The sequence below is a fragment of the Phyllostomus hastatus genome, unplaced genomic scaffold (assembly GCF_019186645.2).
Source record: "Phyllostomus hastatus isolate PE091 unplaced genomic scaffold, TTU_PhHast_1.1 phas_contig_210, whole genome shotgun sequence".
Classification (NCBI taxonomy): Eukaryota; Metazoa; Chordata; class Mammalia; order Chiroptera; family Phyllostomidae; genus Phyllostomus; species Phyllostomus hastatus.
The window spans coordinates 1,175,643-1,193,156 of record NW_025333737.1 but is presented as its reverse complement, the minus strand read 5'-3'; the positions used below and the strand labels follow the sequence as shown (position 1 = coordinate 1,193,156).

At 49.0% G+C, this 17,514-nt stretch overlaps 2 protein-coding genes across 2 annotated transcripts in view; both read right to left on the bottom strand.

Moving 5' to 3' along the window:
* Window positions 1–75: 75 nt before the first annotated feature.
* LOC123817261 (Rab interacting lysosomal protein) lies at window positions 76–3,907 on the bottom strand. The gene is made up of 8 exons (XM_045836849.1): window positions 3,464–3,907; window positions 3,296–3,389; window positions 3,096–3,202; window positions 2,773–3,018; window positions 2,331–2,476; window positions 1,874–1,996; window positions 853–936; window positions 76–565 (listed from the first exon to the last, which is right to left on the bottom strand). The coding sequence occupies exons 1-8, from the start codon at window positions 3,689–3,691 to the stop codon at window positions 436–438; spliced, it is 1,158 nt and encodes a 385-aa protein (XP_045692805.1). The 5' UTR covers window positions 3,692–3,907; the 3' UTR covers window positions 76–435.
* Window positions 3,908–4,450: 543 nt separating this feature from the next.
* PRPF8 (pre-mRNA processing factor 8) overlaps window positions 4,451–17,514 on the bottom strand; it is a 31,257-nt gene continuing 18,193 nt past the window's right edge. The window contains exons 25-43 of the mRNA XM_045836337.1: window positions 13,481–13,728; window positions 13,199–13,378; window positions 12,882–13,017; window positions 12,597–12,766; window positions 12,304–12,433; window positions 12,036–12,182; window positions 11,680–11,840; window positions 11,199–11,390; window positions 10,704–10,941; window positions 10,439–10,567; window positions 9,389–9,502; window positions 9,134–9,307; window positions 8,647–8,840; window positions 7,454–7,693; window positions 7,215–7,356; window positions 5,522–5,662; window positions 5,242–5,381; window positions 4,935–5,137; window positions 4,451–4,784 (exon numbers count right to left, since the gene is read on the bottom strand). Coding sequence (XP_045692293.1) covers window positions 4,630–4,784; window positions 4,935–5,137; window positions 5,242–5,381; window positions 5,522–5,662; window positions 7,215–7,356; window positions 7,454–7,693; window positions 8,647–8,840; window positions 9,134–9,307; window positions 9,389–9,502; window positions 10,439–10,567; window positions 10,704–10,941; window positions 11,199–11,390; window positions 11,680–11,840; window positions 12,036–12,182; window positions 12,304–12,433; window positions 12,597–12,766; window positions 12,882–13,017; window positions 13,199–13,378; window positions 13,481–13,728 — 3,234 coding nt within the window. The 3' untranslated portion in view covers window positions 4,451–4,629. The remainder of the gene's footprint in view (window positions 4,785–4,934; window positions 5,138–5,241; window positions 5,382–5,521; window positions 5,663–7,214; window positions 7,357–7,453; window positions 7,694–8,646; window positions 8,841–9,133; window positions 9,308–9,388; window positions 9,503–10,438; window positions 10,568–10,703; window positions 10,942–11,198; window positions 11,391–11,679; window positions 11,841–12,035; window positions 12,183–12,303; window positions 12,434–12,596; window positions 12,767–12,881; window positions 13,018–13,198; window positions 13,379–13,480; window positions 13,729–17,514) is intronic.

The window sequence follows — 17,514 nt, the reverse complement described above, 5'->3', positions numbered from 1 at the left end:
GCCTCGGCCCACCCTCACCCCTGGCCAAGCAGGGTGGATGTGGAGGGGGGCAGACCAGTGACAGACATGGAACGGTTTCTGGGTATCACGGGCAGTTTCTTTATTACATTAGCTTAGGCCAGCTGCACAAATCTCTGGGAGGTAGGTAGTCAGTTCTCCATTTCATGGATGGGGAAACCGAGACTCAAGAGATGAAACACTTTTATCTGACCACTGTGGCTTAGCTCAGAGAGACAGGGAAGGAAGAAAGGCTGAGCTCCCAGCCCTGCCCTGAGTCAGGCCAAGACTGGGAAAGAGCCTGGGAGGGCTGGGAAGGAGGGAGCCCTGTCCTCGTTTGAGGTCGCACATCCACCCACAGTCAGACTCCAAAGTCAGGCCTCTGGGGCACCTGAGACCCCCAGACAAAGGCGTTCATTGAGAGCAGAGCAAGGCCGGTCAGGAGCTGCCCATAAGCCCCAAGTGGGGTTGGTGTGGGGTCTCTCCTTCTCCCCCTGGCTCGCTGGGAGCTGTGCTGCTGCTCTTGGCTTCAGGGGCCTCCGCTTCACCCCGATAACACTGGCCAAAGCTGCGGGGGAGAGCCAAGAGGTACTCTGAGCCTGGATGCCAGAGAGATCAAGGATATGGGCTGAGGACGGGGGACGGTGAGAAATGGGGACACAGAAGGAATCAAGGGCAGCATGAGGTAGCGGGGAAGTGAAGGGCCAGGGTCAGAGACTCAGAAGGGGAGGGGCGAGCTCAGAGCCCGGGGCAGCAGGGTGAGCACCAGGGCAGCAGGGCAGGGATTCTGAAAAGAACAAGGTGGGCCCCCTCTTCACCACCACCACTTTTGCCCTCCCTCCTCTCCCGACATACAAACTCTGTATTCTGGAGTTGGGAGGCGGGGGGTGGTCTCCCTTGTGGCTGGAGAGCAGGAGCCATGAGCCATCCTCATCGTCACTGAGGTAGAGGAAAGAGAAAAGTGGTGAGGGTCACTGACCAAGGCCAAAAGGGACAAGGGGAGTACAGCTATGGCCAGCCTTCTGTGCAGCCCCCAGGAGCAGGCAGGGGAAGACAGAGTGACAACACAGTCCCCAAGTCTGGAGAGGAGACAGTGGGGAGATGAAGGATATCTTGAGACTTTTATTTTATAGCCTGATGGACAGTGGGCCCCTGACAAAGCTGTAGTTACAGTCTTTTTCTTTTTCTACTAGATTACCGATGTATTACAGAACTCAGGAGCAGGCAGACGAAAGAGAAGCACAGGGCACGGTGTGGGGGAAAGGCACGGGGCTTCCATGCCCTCTTCAGGCCCATCATCAGCCCCTCATTGCCCTGTGCTCACCAACCCAGAAGCTCTTGGAAGCCAGTCCTACTGGCTTTCTACGGAGGCCCCACAGCTACAGTCTTACCCCTCTGAGAACAGACAGACACCACCAGGACGGGGACCGAAAAATGAACAAGGAGAGACAGCACTAGCAAGGCTCTTCAGCAGGAGGCATAGTGAGCATGGCGAGTGAGATCCAGGAAGAAGGGTGGCAGGCTCAGGGCGGCAGGCTCGGGGGGGTGACCAGGCCGGAGCGACAGACTCTGCAGGGCAGGCTGTAAAATAAGCTCAGGAGGTAACCAGGCCAGGTTAGCGAGTTCAAACACTGCTAGACTAGAGTGGTAGGTTCAAGGGGTGACTAGTCTGCAGCGATAGGTTTGGCCTGAGACAAAAGACTCAAAAGATAGCCAGGCTGGGTTAGCCAGCTAAAGGGGTGGGGGGGGGGGCGTGCAGAGTAGGTCAGCAGACTTGAGAGACACTAGGCAGGCCGAGAGCACGACCAGGCTGGGCCATCAGGCTCAGCAGGACGGCGGGAGGGCTGGTTCAGCTAGAACGGAGGTAGGGACTTACCTGCTCTCTGCTTCCTCTGGGGTCCCTAACATCTTGGCCTTGATCTTCTTCCGCTGCTTCCTGACAGCCACCTTCATGGCTTCCAGCAGGAGCCCAGGGACCCTGTGGTCTGTGAGCAGCTCCCTACAGGGCAGAGGAAAGGGCAGGGGGAAAGTGACCAGGTTGCCAGCAGTGAGTCTCACACCCCAGAACCCTTTTTTTGAAACACTTACCCTTATTAACAGCCCCCAAACCTTAGCTTAAGTGTCAAGGCTCCTAGTGACCCTTCGTACTGCCCCTCCCTCATTTGGGTGAAGTCCCAGGAGGGCAGGGGCTGTGTGATTCATGTCCTCCCAGTGTCCAGCAGTGTCTGGCACATGTCACTGAGCCAAAGAATGAGGCAGGTAACCTGAGTGAGGCCCAGGAACAGATGTGACTGGGGTCCCTCAGCTTCCTAGCCCCTGCCCAGCGCCCTCACCTCTGGAAGTAGGCCAACTCCTCCTTCAGCAGAAACACATTGGTTTTGAGCTCATTCCGCTCCTGGAGGATCTGCTCAAGCTCCTCTCGACTGAAGCCGCACTGCTCCACGTTGGAGGGACACAATGGCTGCTGCGGGGCATCCTCCTGCAAAAGGCAGCTTGGTCTCAGAGGGCTGCCTTGGTTGGCGCTTCTCTGCCCCTGGGTCGTCACAGGAATGCTAGAGGGAGTGACCGGCAGGGAGACTTGGGAGGCAACGGCGCTACAATAGATGACAGTGCTCTAGAGGAGAGTGGGACAGGGTCTGGGTGGGGGACATACTTGTGTGCCACCTTCCAACTTCCCACTGGACCTGCTACACAGCACACTAAACCTTTCGGGAGTGCCCAGGTACCAGATGCTGTCAGTACTGGGAAGGGCCCTTGACCTCAGTGGGCACTGACCGGGTCCTTCTGGGTCCCTGGGACTCCTGCTTCGGCGGTCAGCCGCTCGGGCTCCTGCCTCTGCTCGCACCCAGGACCCCCGGCCTGTTCCCGTGTCCGCTGCTGAGCCAGCTCCACGGCCCCTTCACGCCTTAGCTCCCGCTCGCTCTCACGGTCCCATGCGGCGCGCAGCTGGGTTTGCACCGCGGCCAACTTGTGCCGCAACTCTGCATTCACCAGCAGGAGGCGCTGCAGCTGCTCCTGCAACTGTGGGCAAAGGACAGGGCTGGTGGGCGAGGCGCTGAGGTAGCCCCGCCCCACACGGTTGCCGTCAGAGCCCTTACGGCCTCAGTCTCTTGGCTGCGCTGCAGCAAGTCACGGTTGTATGCCCGGAGTTCGTCCCGCTGTCGGTCGGTCACCTCCTTGAGCTGCCGCAGCAGAGCACGCTCCTCTGAGGAAGGGGTGGTCTTAGCAGCAGCCCACAGGAGGTAGGCTCTGAGCCTCCCCCACCCCATTCCCCGGCTGGGCCACACTCCACACTCACCCTGTGGACCGCAGCGCAACTCTCTGCGGAGGTGTTCGTTCTCCTCCCGCAGACGCTGCAGCTCCAGTTCGGCCTGCAGCGCTGACACCTGCAGCTGGGGAGTCCGAGCCCTCAGGGTTAGGCCTCCGCCAGCCCCGCAGGTGGCAGAGAGAGCGGACAGTGACTCACCGAGTCGGGGGCGGGCCCCACGGCAGCCTTTTCCAGTAGCTCTAGCGCCCTCACCACGAGAGGAACGAGCCCCGCCGCCGCCTCCGGCCCAAAGCGGCGTGCTAGCTCCTTCAGCTCAGTGCCCAGGGCCCCGGCTAGATGGTACACGAGCTCCGCAACCGTCTCCACCCCCGTGGCCGCTGGAGACCCCCAGCCCTGCTCCCCAGGCGCCGCTCTCCTGGGCTCCATATACCCCGAAGGCCAAGGGCTGAGAGTCACTCCCCCAACCCTCACTGGTGCAGGAAAAAGCCAAACAGTTCCCGCCCAGGAAGCAGTTTAGGTTAGTAGAGGGTGGGGTAGAAGCGACAGGGGAGGAGCGAGTAAGGAAAACAGCGTGGGAGGAGAGAGCGCCCTGGGTCCCCTGGGCCCTGTCCTTTGCAAGTCCCAAGGTCACAGGAGGCAGGACAGCTAACCTCCAACTAGGCGTCCAAAAGCCAAGGGCCAGGGCTTTAAGTGGTCACTTTCGTCAAGCCCTACCCAGTGCCCAACCCAGGCTCCGCCCCCATGTCTGGCGTCATTGGGCCCCACTTGGCTGCCTAACACACGGGCGTATGAGGGCTGCCACTGACCTCAGCCAGAGGCAGCCAACAGTCCAGCCACGTGCCTATTTCCCTGTCAGGAGTGACACAAAGCTTAAGGGGCTAGACTGGGCACCAGAGCAGCAGAGAACAAGCCACAAGCTTTCAGACTCGGGAAATGGCAGCAAGGAGTGATGATCTGCAAGCATTTTGGGGCAAAACCGGCAAATGTGGTGAAGTAGTAGGAGTGTGAAAGCCCAACCCCAGCACCTCAGTTCCCTGAGTCTAGGGGACATTTAGCCCCACAGCCTCTGAATAGGGGTCCTCTGCTCCCCTCAATGCAGAGCCCAGCACTTTGCTGTTAACAAGTCTAGCCTCTGGCAATCCTACACCCAGAATTTGAGCTCAGGGGAAAGAAAACCTCAAAAACTCCAATTTATACAAAATTTATTATACTCTGTTTAGGATTACAAGCCACCAGGTCAACAATACAACAAGCACAAAATACAGGAAAAAGGGGCCAAGCTGCTGAATGTCACCAGCTTGTCTGTGGGGTTAGAAGGCTCCAGAGCCTTTGGGGAGTCTGAGGCAGGAGAGGTGAGGGAACAACTAGGCGTAGAGATCCTCCCGGTCCGCAGAGTAGACCTCGCCCTCCTGCAGGAGGGCGAAGTTGAGGAAGTGGGAGGGCCTGTGCACCTCATGGTAGAACTCCTTGGGGTTTGCCAGCTGCAGCTCATACTTCATGTTGGGATCGTGCCGTACACCTTGGGGTAGATGAAAATGTCCAGTGTTACCAAAGGCCGTCTGCCTCACCCAGCTGGGGCCCTGGGGCCACCTCCAAAACACAGTCAGGCCCCAAGTGCTAAGGATGATGGCCCAACCCCACCCCCACTTTCCAGTGCTTCCCCGCTCACCCATGAAGTTGTAGTTCCACGAGGACTGGGCAGGGACCATAAAGAAGCCAAGGAAGCGGTCCGACAGCAGCATCTGGACCCTCTCGTAGTGCGAAGGTAGGTAGCCCTTGGGGTTGTTGCCCTTGTCTGTGTTCTGGCGGCCCCATTCGTAGCCACTGGGCGTCAGCTTGTAGGCTGTCAGTGTGCAGGAGCCTGGCGTGAAGCTGAAAGAGGGGTGAGGATGAAGTCAGGGCTTAGGCCGCCATTCTGGTCCCCGGCCTGCAATGCCGATCCCACCACGCTTCCTCCCAAGAGGGCTCAGGCCCACCTGCAGGTGATGATGATGGTTTTCTCGCCGTCCCAAGATGGGTTGTCAGCCATGATCTTGGCATGAGTGGTGACATCCTGGGGTGACAGCTGGGGGGACTCATTGGGCTGAGTGTGGATCCAACCTAAGGGTTCCATCTCCTACAGGCAAGAGCAGTGAACAACTATTTAGAGCCCCATCTGCAGGCAGGAATCCCACTGAAGAGAACAACGTGCGTGCCTCCCTCCCACCCCCTGCCCCCAACAGCAGAAAGCACCCGTTCTCCCACACCCCCACTGACCTTGAGGTACTCATGCTGGGGCAGCTGGCTAGGCAGGTGCACGGTCTGGTGGGTGCCCCACTGCGGTACCATTACGATGCAGCGGATCTCCTTCACCTGGGGGTTATCTGGGGGGCTCACCCCATACAGGTATCCCGCAATCTGTAGACAAGGGGGTCAAGAACCGAAATGATTCTTAGTGCCAGCCTAGACTCTGGGCTGTTGGCCCTGTGTTTGCTTCCCTTCCCCAAGAACAAGGGCCGAGTGTCTCAAAACACAGTCGCAGCCCACCACCTCAGAACCACCTGGGGTGTCTGGTCCCAACATTAAACATGGCTCCCGTTTCAGACTTACATCAGAGTCTCTCGAGTCGTGTCCAAGAACCTGCACTGCTCACATGATCCCCAGCTGATTATTTAATAGTACCCATAAACAAATGAGCACGCAAGTATACAACTTAGGAACACATCTTTGAAACCAGCTCTAGGTGGTATTTTAAATTTAACATTGCCATTGACAAAGTTAAGAGGACCTGTGTTCCTATTAACTCACCCACACAGGACATTAACAGTCCTTCCAAATTCACCAAAGGCCATGTATGGTGTTTTAGAACACATGAATTTCCCTGACTACTTGTAAAGGTGAGCATCTTTTCACATCATGTTTGCCATCTGTAGTTCCTTTTCTGAACTATATTCATATTCTTTGCCCATTCTTCTACAGTTATCCTTTTAAAAAAACCAACTTTTGAAAACTCCCTATTCTAGATTCTAATCCATTATATCCAGTTATGCAAATATTTTCTTTCCACTTTTAGTTTATCTTTTGTGGTATTCCTTGTCACACACAAGTTATTCAACTTTTTAAAAGTCTTCACCCAAGTTCCTGGCTGGTATGGCTCAGTGGAGTGAGTACTGGCCCTCGAACCACAGGGTTGGTTTGATTGCTGGTCAGGGCACATGCCTGGGTTGTGGGTCAGGTCCCCAGCTGAGGGTGTGTGAGAGAGGAAACCACACATTGATGTTTCTCTCCCTTTCTTTCACCCTCCTTTCCTCTATCTAAAAATAAATAAAAACCTTAAAAAAAAAAAAAACTTCACCCAAGGACTTTACTGACTTTAGGAAGAAACAATGATCTGTTGCCTCCTGTAGGCATCCCGACCAGGAACCAAACCCACAACCTTCTTGGTGTACAGGGACAACGCTACAACCAATTCAGCCACCCAGCCAGGACCAGTCATTCATTTTGATTGTGGTTTTGTGCTCCATGTCTTCTTTAAGAGGGCTACCCAAAACTAAGGTAATAAGTATTTTCTTCTAATACTCTACCATTTATTTAGTATTTTACATTCAGCTCTTTACTCCACCTGGATTTTATTTTTGTAAATAGTGTTAGGTAGGGATCTAGATTTCTTTTTCTTAACTGTTTCAATATTATAAGGCATTCTTAATCCTATAAACTTGATATACCATATTTACTATATACACATGAATCTGTTTGACTATACACTAACTATTCTCTTAATTGTCATAACTAAATAATGTTCTGATACCTGGTGGAGCCAAAACCCTTCTTGCTGTTTTGGCTATCCTTGTACACTTACGTACCTATGCATCCTGAAACCAGCACCACCAGTTCCAGAAATCCTAGGTGAGCTTTAGATACATAAAATGTTTGGGCACACACTGTGGCCTAGCTGAACAGACTTACTCACTTGGGCCCGAAGGTCAGATATGCAGATGAACTTCTTAAGCACATTCTTGGGAAGGATATAGGTGTAACCAGTCTCCTTGATGTCGTCAGATGAAACATAGATGTGATTGGTCCTTAGGTGCAGGTTGGCAGCTGAGATGGCCCTAAAAACAGGAAGGTGTGTCAGCACTTCTCAACCTGAGCACATCAGGCAGCACCAGCAGGCCCTTCCATCCCTAGCCCTCTCTCCCCTTACAATACCTGACCCTCCATTCAGTTTTAGATGAAAAAGTCTGGGTCTCGTAGTTGCTGGTGGTGGAGGTGATGATCTCATCACCATGCTTGTTAACAGTGCGCGTCTGTGTTGCAGTCAGCTGTGACTGTTCCTTGGTCTGCTTCTCAATCTCGGCTATCTGCTGCCGCTGCTGCGAGGGTGCTGAGATCTCCATTCCCAGGATGATGTCTCGAATTTCTGACTGTGTCAGTGATGCCACATTCACACTGTAGGGACAGTGTAGGTCATACCACAATGATCCCTTCCCCTTGGTCACTTATGCCTCAATGGCAAGAATGTCACTTGGTACAGGGGAGCCCATGTTATCCTAGACAATCCTGGAGGGACACTTGTAAAGGAAGTGTGAAGTGGAGATATACTAATATTGATAAGAATCATCACATCCTAGAATGGCCCTGTGCACATGCACCTTTCAGCCACACTCAAACCAGCTGAGCATCCACACCTCCCACTTTCCCTTGATAAAAAGTACCCTAGTGCCCTGGCTGGTGTGGCTCAGTAGATTGAGCACGAGCCTGAGAACTGAAAGGTCGCTGGTTGGATTTCCGATCAGGGCACATGCCAGGGTTGCAAGCCAGGTCCCTGGTTGGGGTGTGCAAGAGGCAACCAATCCATGTATATCTCTCACACACTGATGTTTTTCTGTTTGTCCCCACGTTCCCCTCTCTCTAAAATTAAAAAAAAAAAAAAAAAAGTTGCCCTAGCACAACTGTTTTTGAAAACAGAAACCCTAAAACATGTTCTCAGAGCTGGTACTGTCAGTCATTCTACCAGACACCTGGAAATCTACAGACACTTGGCCCCCACAGTTGACAGGGAAGGACAGGGAAGAAGGGGATGTGTGTGCCATTGGCAGTGGCACCACAGGGTTGGGAATGTCAAAACGTCTTATATGGACAATAAAGAAACACCCTGCTCAACACGGCAACAGTGCCTCTGTTGAGAGATAATGCCCAGAAGTCAGCATGAAGCCCCAAACACAGACCCTTCCTTCACTATTTGAAGACACTACCTTCCTTTCTTCTAACGGTATCACCCAGGACAATTTCTTGAAAAACGTCTGAGCATAAATGTTTCAAAAAAACCCAGAAGCTTTACACTGAGCCATTTGTTTCACTCTTTTTGGATCTTGCAGCTGTCTCCCCATCGCCCCACTCACTTGTTTTTCTTGCCGTAGTCAGCCAAGATAAGATCCTTGAGCTGCACCTCCACCTTAATCCATTCCTCGTCAGTCAGGGTGGGCCAGATGTGGTGTGGCTCTGTAATAGTGGTCTTGTCTGGCTTCAGGATCACCTTCGCCCGGTCATTGTTCACATGCAGAGCACGCAGAATCAAGATGAGGCGGGAGAAAGCCTGGGAAGAGATGAGGCAGCGTGAGGGGAGGTCAGCCACTTGATGTTCCTCCCCCTACCTTGTACCGTTTCTTTCAGGGAACCCAGGAACTGATTTCAAGTTCTAAGGTGCTATCCCCAACCCCTCAACGTGAGTGAGTCAACTTGATATGCAGAGCACAGAGTTGCTGTCCACAGGCTGAAGATGTGAACACAGCCCCCAATCGCAGCCTGTGGTTAAAGCCAAGGCACAAGATTTTCTCATGGCCTCAAACCCACTCTTAAAGTAACCCTCTTTGTGAGGTGGCTTCATACCGTGTAGGATGAGATAGTCTTGAGCCAGTCATCATAGAGGTTAAAAAGAACCATCTGGGGCTCAGTGGCTTTCAGGATGAGGTCCCCAAACTTTTCCACCTTGAGACAAGCCTGGAAGGGGAGTTGGAGCTCGGACCCTTTGATCACGATATTGGGGAAGTCCAGCAAGTGCACCTGAGACAAGATCAAATCCAAGATTAGAAACAGAGCCTGCGGGTCTCGGCCCTCCTTTCTTCCATGGCACCCATCTCTCACCTCCAGTGGGTCCAGCATGCCCTTCCGGGTGACGATGATCTGCTTAGGCTGCTCCTCCACCGGGAGAGAGCGGATCAGAGCAGCCACTTCCTCAGCTGTCTTCCACTTAGCCAACTAAAAAGAAAGAGAAGGAAATGAAAATTTAGTCTCCACCCTCCCAGGTAAACTACAACAGATGATCCTAGTCTTAAAATAACCAAACTATGCTTCTATTGAGCACTGCTGTGGAACGTTAGGTACTTCAGAGGTAAACTAAAACGGCCTCTCCCAAAAGGGTTTATCAATCTAGCTGGCTATAGAAAACCCATACAAGCCAGTATTTGATTATACTATACTATATTAGGGATAAAAGAAATTAAAGCTAGTCCTGGCTGGTGTGGCTCAGTGGACTGAGTGCCAGCCTGTGAACCGACGGGTTGCCAGTTTGATTCCTCGTCAGGCACATGCCTGGGTTGCTGGCCAGGTCCCCAGCTGGGGACGTGTGAGAGACAACTGATTGATGTTCTTGTAGATATATGAGCAAAGCCACAAAGGGGGAGAGGAGCAGCAGGGTTTTGGGAACTAGGATCCTGGACTAATTGCAAGAGGAAGATGCTATAAAGGAAGAGAAGTTGTGGCTGGACAGGTATTTGACAGGTGAGAGCCCAGTCAAATACCAAGTGTCTAGGATGCCAAAGAAGAGTTAATTCAGCAGTAAGGGGGAACCAAAGGCTTTGAGGTAGAAAAGAAATTTGGTGAAAGTGGCATTTAAAGAATGCTTCTTCCGTTTAGAAAGATGATTTTTGGTAGCCCTGTTCAAGAGAGGTTAGAGGTAGGAGATTCAGAAAGCAGAGAGACCAGCTAGTAGGTGATGAGGGACCACCCACATTCTTGGTCCTCCTATAGGAGAATATTTCCCAAGTTGAGTAATTCAAGGAAAAAGTTCAAATGGGATGTCCTCAATCTTTCCCAGGGAAACAGGAGATTCCTTCTCTCACACATATGCACCCAACCACATACCAAAGATTAAGGGCAAGTTTCTGCAGCTTCTCTGTCCTTTAACTGGCTCACCTGTCCCAAGCGCTTCTGTCCTGCCCACACAGATGTGTGGATTATCTTGAGAAACAGCTGTCCTGTGCGTGGGTTGAAGATGAAGATGGCCCCATTGATGGGCTTGGTTGTCAAGTTCCCTTCAAAGGTCTAGAGAACAATCAAAGCAGTTAGCATGGCCCAGACACAACCACCCTGCCTTCATTCCAATATGCACGCACTTTCCCTGCCACCCCCCAAAGGCATCTAGAGTCCCACACCCCATACTGATTGTGCCACTTCCCACCTTGTGAATAGTCACTCTGTAGACATTAGTGTCATCCACAAACCAAATAATCTGGTTGGAGAAAAGTTCGCCATAGTTCTGGGAGGACAGGTAGGGCTCAGTGGGCTCAGATGAATAGAGCTGCAGCCCCTTGCGAATCCGTTCACGTAACACATACAAGGCAGGGTTTGCCTTCATGATCTTGGCCATGGCCTGCTGTATGAGAGGCTTGCTGCCTGGGAACCAGTTTCCATAGGCGCTGTGAAGGCAGAAGGGGCAAGAAAAGTTAGACAAGGCTGGTAGCCTCAGGAACAAGGCAAACTGCAACTCTACAGAGGAGGAAGGTTGTTGGCGAGGCTAACAAGTGTCTGCTCGTATCCACAGAGGCAGGGAAGTAAGAGTCAGTGACCCAAAAGAGGAAAGAGCCAAACCTCACCTCACCTGGGCCTACTAAAACATGTGCATGTTAAAGTGTGGGGCATGATGGAAAACACATGCTTCTGAGCCCCACCTTACCTGTGCAGGTTATAGGCCAGGTCAATGGCAATAAGCACGCCCGTGGGTGAAGGGTAGATACTCATGTTGTCTGTGGTATAGTCCAAGAACTTGGCCCGGGCATAGCGCTCAATGTCATGAGAATCATAGTCCCCCCAGCGCAACTGGATGTCAATCCAATACTTCTGAGTGGTGGTGCTGTCCATCACATCCCTGAGGGGGGAGAGAGGTCAGGATCCAGGCTTCCAGGAAAGCCACTGACACAGCCACTACATCTCTCAATCACTACACTGGAATCTTAAAACCAAGCCCTCTGCCTGTTCCAAACCAGCAAGACTCCCAGAGAATCAGCACACTTGGCTGAGGGTGTCCAGAGGATGCTGGGGTGGCACTGGCTCCAAGTCAGGAAAAGAGGCTGGCAGGGACAATTCCTATAGTACTACTAGAAGAACAGGAAAACTAAGGTTCCTGGGTGCCTAGGGCTGGGTCATAAGGCACTTACTTAGAGTCTGCCAGCAATGAGGGCCGGGAAACATTCCACTTATAGGAAGCAAAGAGCAGGATATCCGCACAGGAAGAGTTCATTTTATAGGACTTTCGGGGATGGATTGTCTCCTTTTGTACTGTCTCAATTTCCAGTGCATCCAGTTCCTGATCAAACACCTGGAGGCAAAGGTGGAAGGTTATGACTGGCTATGAAAGCCCACTTAGAATAAAGGCTTATAGAACTCAAGATAATGTGGCACCTGGTACCACAATAAAAGACTTGTCCTGAGGGCTTCAGGGTAGACTTCCCATTCCCAAAAGAGCATGGAGACCTACTTTTCATGGCCTCCTCTGCCCTCAATTCTAGCCCACCTGACACAAGTCCATAACGATGCTCTCATGGATCTTCTGCCACAAGTGAGCTCGGAAGATCTGGATGAGAGAGATCTTCAGCGTGGGAATCTTGCCATGCATGAAGATACCTGTCAGGTCCAGCTGCACCTGAAAGCCTACGTATACCTGGCAGGAAAAAGAGAGTGATGCTAGAGATCAAGAGACTTTGGTTCTCAGTACCTTATTAAAGAAGTAGAAACACTGATTTTTTACCTTCTGATCTCCCAAATCTACCAATCACACTCACATTGGCTCGGTTGATGGTTGGGGACCACCAGAGGGTGAATCTACGGTTGGGAATCTGGTTCAAGCCTGATCGCTGAGCATTAGTTAGCTTCTTCCACTTCATGGACTCCTCGAAACCACTGGCCTTCTCCCTGTGAAGCAGAAGAGACCAGGTAAAGTGATGTGCTATTTCCCAGAGCGCTCTGACCTCCTGGAGGTGGCTGCCTGGAACACACCATTATAGAACAAGGGCACACCAGGGATGAGCCCAGAGAGCTGTAACAGGTAACTATAAAGGGAGAAGAAAATCCTCACCAGAAAAGCCCCTCCCAGGTAGGAAAGTAAGTGCCCTTGAAGAGTGTGTGTTCCAGAATGCCTTCCACACCACCCAGAGCCTGGATCATATCTGTACGGTAGTTGTTCAGGTTCCAGAGCTTTCCATCATGCCGCTGGTGTGTCCACCAGAAAGGGTTCTGCTTCAAAACCTAGATGGAAAGGAAAGCATCATCAAGCTTCTAGGTGTCTACTGCCCCAGGTTCCCAGCACGGCCATAGAATCTCTTCATTCAGGGAAGATCTCTCCATTACCCCCTCCATGTACCTGGTACTGCTTAAAGTCAGTTCGCACACGCCAGCCCTTATCATAAGCCAGTGTATGCCGGTCCTTCTGGAAGAGAGTGTTGATTCGAGGAATGCCACGATCCCATGAATCTTCCAGATCTTCCAACGTCAGTCGTCTGCCAAAGAAAAAAGATCAAAGTCAAGTATGTGCCCGTGTGAAGAGTTCAGCATGCCTCCTACCAAGGATAAACACGGTCACATGTAGAGCCTACTTTCTTATCTCCATAAAAAAATGTCATACAGGGCACAAAGGTCACCCCACCCCCACAAGACTGCCATGTCTTCCTGGATGCCCACCTGTTCTGAGCAATGGCTTCTTGTCTCTTGAGTGCATACTCAGCCCAGACCCGCTGAGAATCAATGAACTCACTCTCCCATGGCTGTATATAGCGGTACAAGTTGGGAATCAGTTGGTCTTCTTCATGGCTCATTCCTGAACGGAAGTGTGTGATACCTACGTCTGTCTGCTTGGACCACCTGTTTGGGGGCACAACCAAGACCAGAGAAAAAAATAAAGTCTAAAAGTAAAGAAACATACCCTGCCCTCAGGGTCTAACAAGATTTTCAACCAAGTCCTACCTGAGGTCAGACTGGGGGATAAGCACATGGCCCATCGAGAGCATGCCGAGTCCACCCAGCTCCTTAGGGGTGTAGAACACCACAGGGGGGAACCGACTTGGCATCTTGGAGTTGAGGCCAATCTTGATACGTGTCTGGATCTTGTTCTCACACTTCACCAGCAAGTCCAGGAGCTCCTGGGTGTTCACCACAGCTTCCCGAAAGTATGTCATAAGGCCAATAAGAGCTGTGTTCCACTTATTCACAATCTGAAGGTAGTGGAAAAGGAGTACATTACAGGTGAGCCAGTGGGTGGGAGGCGGGGGGACCACAGACTACTTAATCCAGTTAGTTATACTGTCCCTAATTCTCAAGAAAGATTTCAACTCAAAGTCAGGGAAGTATGTATAAATCAAAACCACTGGGAGATACTGCTTAATACCCACTGGAGCAGCTGTAGGACAGTGACAAGTGTTAGCAAGAGTGTGGAGAAAATGGAACTCTCATATACTACTGATAGGAATGTGAAATGATAAAGCCACTTTGAAAGACAGTCTGGCAGCCCTGACCAGCATAGCTCAGTTGGTTGAATGTCATCGAGCAAAGCTAAAGGTCTCCGCTTAGATTCCCAGTAAGAGTACATGCCTGGGTTGCAGCCCATTCCCCAGTCTCTCTTTCTCCCTCCCTTCAGCTTTCTCTAAAAACAAATAAGTAAAATCTTAAAAAAAAAAAAAAGTCCGGCAGTTCCTCAAAAAGTTAAAACGTAGTTACCATGTAGAGTTACCATGTAACCCAGCAATTCTACTCATAGGTATATACCCAAAAGAAATGAAAACATACGTCCACACAAAGATGTGTACCTGAATTTCATAGCAGCATTATTCCTAATACTCAAAAAGTGGGAGGAAAAACCCAAAAGTCTATCAACTGGCAAATGGATACACAAAATGTGGTATATCCACATGACAGACCATATTATTCAGTCATGAAAAGGACTTAAGTACTGATATATGCTAAAATATGAATCTTACAAACATTATGCTAAGTGAAAGAGGCCAGACAAAAAAGGTCAAATATGTTACATGATTCCATTTACATGAAATAGCCAGAACAGACTAATCCAGAGACAGAAAGTAGATTAGTGGTTGCTAGGAGCTGGAATGGGGAACAATAGAAGTGAGTGACTGCTAATGGGTACAGTTTCTTTTTGGGTTGATGAAATGTTTTGGAACTAGACAGTGGTGATACCTGAACAATTTTATGAATATACTGAGAAGTGTGAATTTCACCAATAAAACACTATTAAAAATAAGACCAACTACAGTACATAATCCCAGGGTAGGTAGGGGAAGAAAAAGGGATGAGAAAAAAACTATGAAAAGTTAACAGAGGGAATGAAAATTGATGGCACTACAGAAACTGCCTTCCCACTGTAAACAACTAAAAAACGAAACAAGGTATATAAAACGGTATTTTCAGAAAACTGGCAAACAGGCAGCACAGCTAGGACCTTGAGAAAGGGAAAACAAATGAAGCGAGCCCCAGCGCACTGCCCCGTGGCAGTTTCTGAGCTGCAGCACAAACATAGAGGGTTAAGAAAAACACAGCCCAATAGTCTCACTGAATTGAAGAGACCGAGATTAGAGTTCCAGAGGCCAAAGCAGCTAGAAACTGAGGTAGAAGCCCTGAAAAGAAGAAAAGTACACAAAAAGAGATCTCTGGAGATCCATGAAGGGATCGCCCCTAGTTTTTGACTGAGTCCCAATCTGTATACTGTAAACCTCCCAGGTCAGAGAAAGAACCACCAAGATCAGTGAGGGGAACAAGTCCCCCAGCTCATAGAAAGCTGGCAAGTTTGTGTTCCCACCAGCCAGAGCAGTGAGACTTTATACTACATGGGAACTGGGTAGAGTCCCTAGAAAGTTATCAACTCAATAGTATAGGTAAATTAGCCTCAGACAACAGGTGCTCTGGATTGGCCATAACCAAGCTTAAAGAAAGCTTCCAAACTAATCCACAAAAAACTAAACTGCACCCTTTAAAAGAATATAACAAATCCCATAAATCAACTATATAAAATTCACAATTTCTAACCACTCTAATTTGAGTGCATTTCTAATGTACTCAAATTACCATGGTATACAAAGTAGAAATAACCAGAAAAAAAAAATCAATCAACAGAAACACCTAGAAACAATAGATGGCGGGATTAGCACACAAGCATGTTTGAAACAATCAAAAAATCTTGTAGCCCTGGCCAGTGTGGCTCAGTTGGTTGGAGCATCTTCCTATAAACCGAAAGGTCGCAGGTTTGACTTCTGGTCAGGGCACATGCCTAGTGTGCAGAGTTAGTCCCTGGTCAGGGACCTGGTCAGGTACGAGAGGTAGGCAACTGATCGATGTTTCGTTCTGGCATTGATGTTTCTCTTCCTCTCTCTCTAAAATCTGTAAGAATGTCCTCAGGTGAGGATAAAAAATAAAAAATAAAATGTTAATCTAAAAAAATCTTGTAATTATGCTTGAGTATATTAAGAAAAACATGAACATAATGAGAGAAACAGAAGATGTTAAAGACTCAACTAGAGCTTCTAGAGATAAAAATTGTACTATCTGAAATTTAAAAAATACACTGATAGGATTTTATTTTCCTTTTAAAAAATTTATTTCTTGCCCTGGCTGGCATAGCACAGTGGATTGAACTCGGGCTGTGAACCAAAGCATCGCAGATTCGATTCCCAGTCAGGGCACATGCCTGGGTTGCAGGCCACGGCCCCCAGCAACCACACATTGATGTTTCTCTCTCTCTTTCTCCCTCCCTTCCCTCTCTAAATAAATAAATAAATAAATAAATATTAAAATTTAAAAAAAATTTCTTTCTTTTGAGATAGAAAGGAAGGGAGGGAGAAAGAGAAACACTGATGTGCGAAAGAAACATCAATCAGCTGCCTCTCCTACTAGAGAGGCGTCTAGAGACCTGGCCGTTAACACAGGCATATAACCTGACTGGGAATCAAACTGGCAACCTTTTGGTTCATAGGGCAGTGCTCAATCCACTAAGCCACACCAGCCGGCGCAATACGCTGATGGAATTAATAACATTGTAAAACTGCACTAGAAAATAATGGTTTACATTAACAAAAATAAAGGCAAAATAAACCCTCTTCCAGACAAGCAAAAGCAGAGTATATTCATTGCCAGTAGACCTGTACTAAAAGAAATGTTAAAGGAAATTCTTCAGGCAGAAGGAAAATACCAGATGGAAATTTGGATCTGCATAAAATAATGGATAACACTAGAAATAGTAAGTAAGTGGGTAAAATGTAAAAGACATTTTTTCTCATTTTGTAATTTCTATAAAAGACAATATCTGTTTAAAGCAAAAACAGTTAACGAAGTATTGTTTATAATACAGCTATAATTAAAACATGATGAAAATGCTACCAAGAATGAGGGGGAAATGGAAGCATAGTGGTGTTAGTTCTTGCCGAGTGGTATCAGTAGTAGACTAGTGGTCACAGTAGTCAGAGATGTATACTGTAAACCCTAGAACAACCAATAAAAAATAAAAGACAAAGAAGCATAGCCAATAAGCAAAAAGTAAAGATAAATTAAAATATTAAAAAAGCACTCAATCCAAAAGAAATCACAAACAGAGGAAAATACAGATAGAATCAAAACAAGATTTACTGTATGTCATCTGCAAGAAACGAACTTTAATTATAAAGACACAGGTTAAAAGCAAAAAGATGGAAAGAGACATCCATCCAAAGCTAGAGTGGCACTACTGATATCAGATGAAGTAGGCTTCATAACAGAATATTACCAGGAATAGAAGGGCATTTCATAATGAAAAAGAGTCAATTCATTAGGAAAATGTAATAGTCCTAAATATATCACATACCTAATAACAGGTCTTCAGAATATATGAAGCAAAAAATGATAGACCTGTTAAAGTGTAAGACTCAAAAAAAATCACATAATCACACTCAAGTGTATGAACAATATATATGTTCCTTTTGGGGGTATCAACAGAGTTGCTTCTATCCACAGAAGCA

Bases quoted from the DNA above. Each gene is read 5' to 3' on its own strand.
- LOC123817261 (XM_045836849.1), bottom strand. From the start codon at position 3,691: ATGGAGCCCAGGAGAGCGGCGCCTGGGGAGCAGGGCTGGGGGTCTCCA. The intron at 2,477-2,772 runs GTCAGTGCCCAC...TGCCTTTTGCAG, and splicing joins CAGGGACCCAGAAGGACCCG to GAGGATGCCCCGCAGCAGCC. The intron at 937-1,873 runs GTAAGTCCCTAC...CCTCTACCTCAG, and splicing joins CCAGAGGAAGCAGAGAGCAG to TGACGATGAGGATGGCTCAT.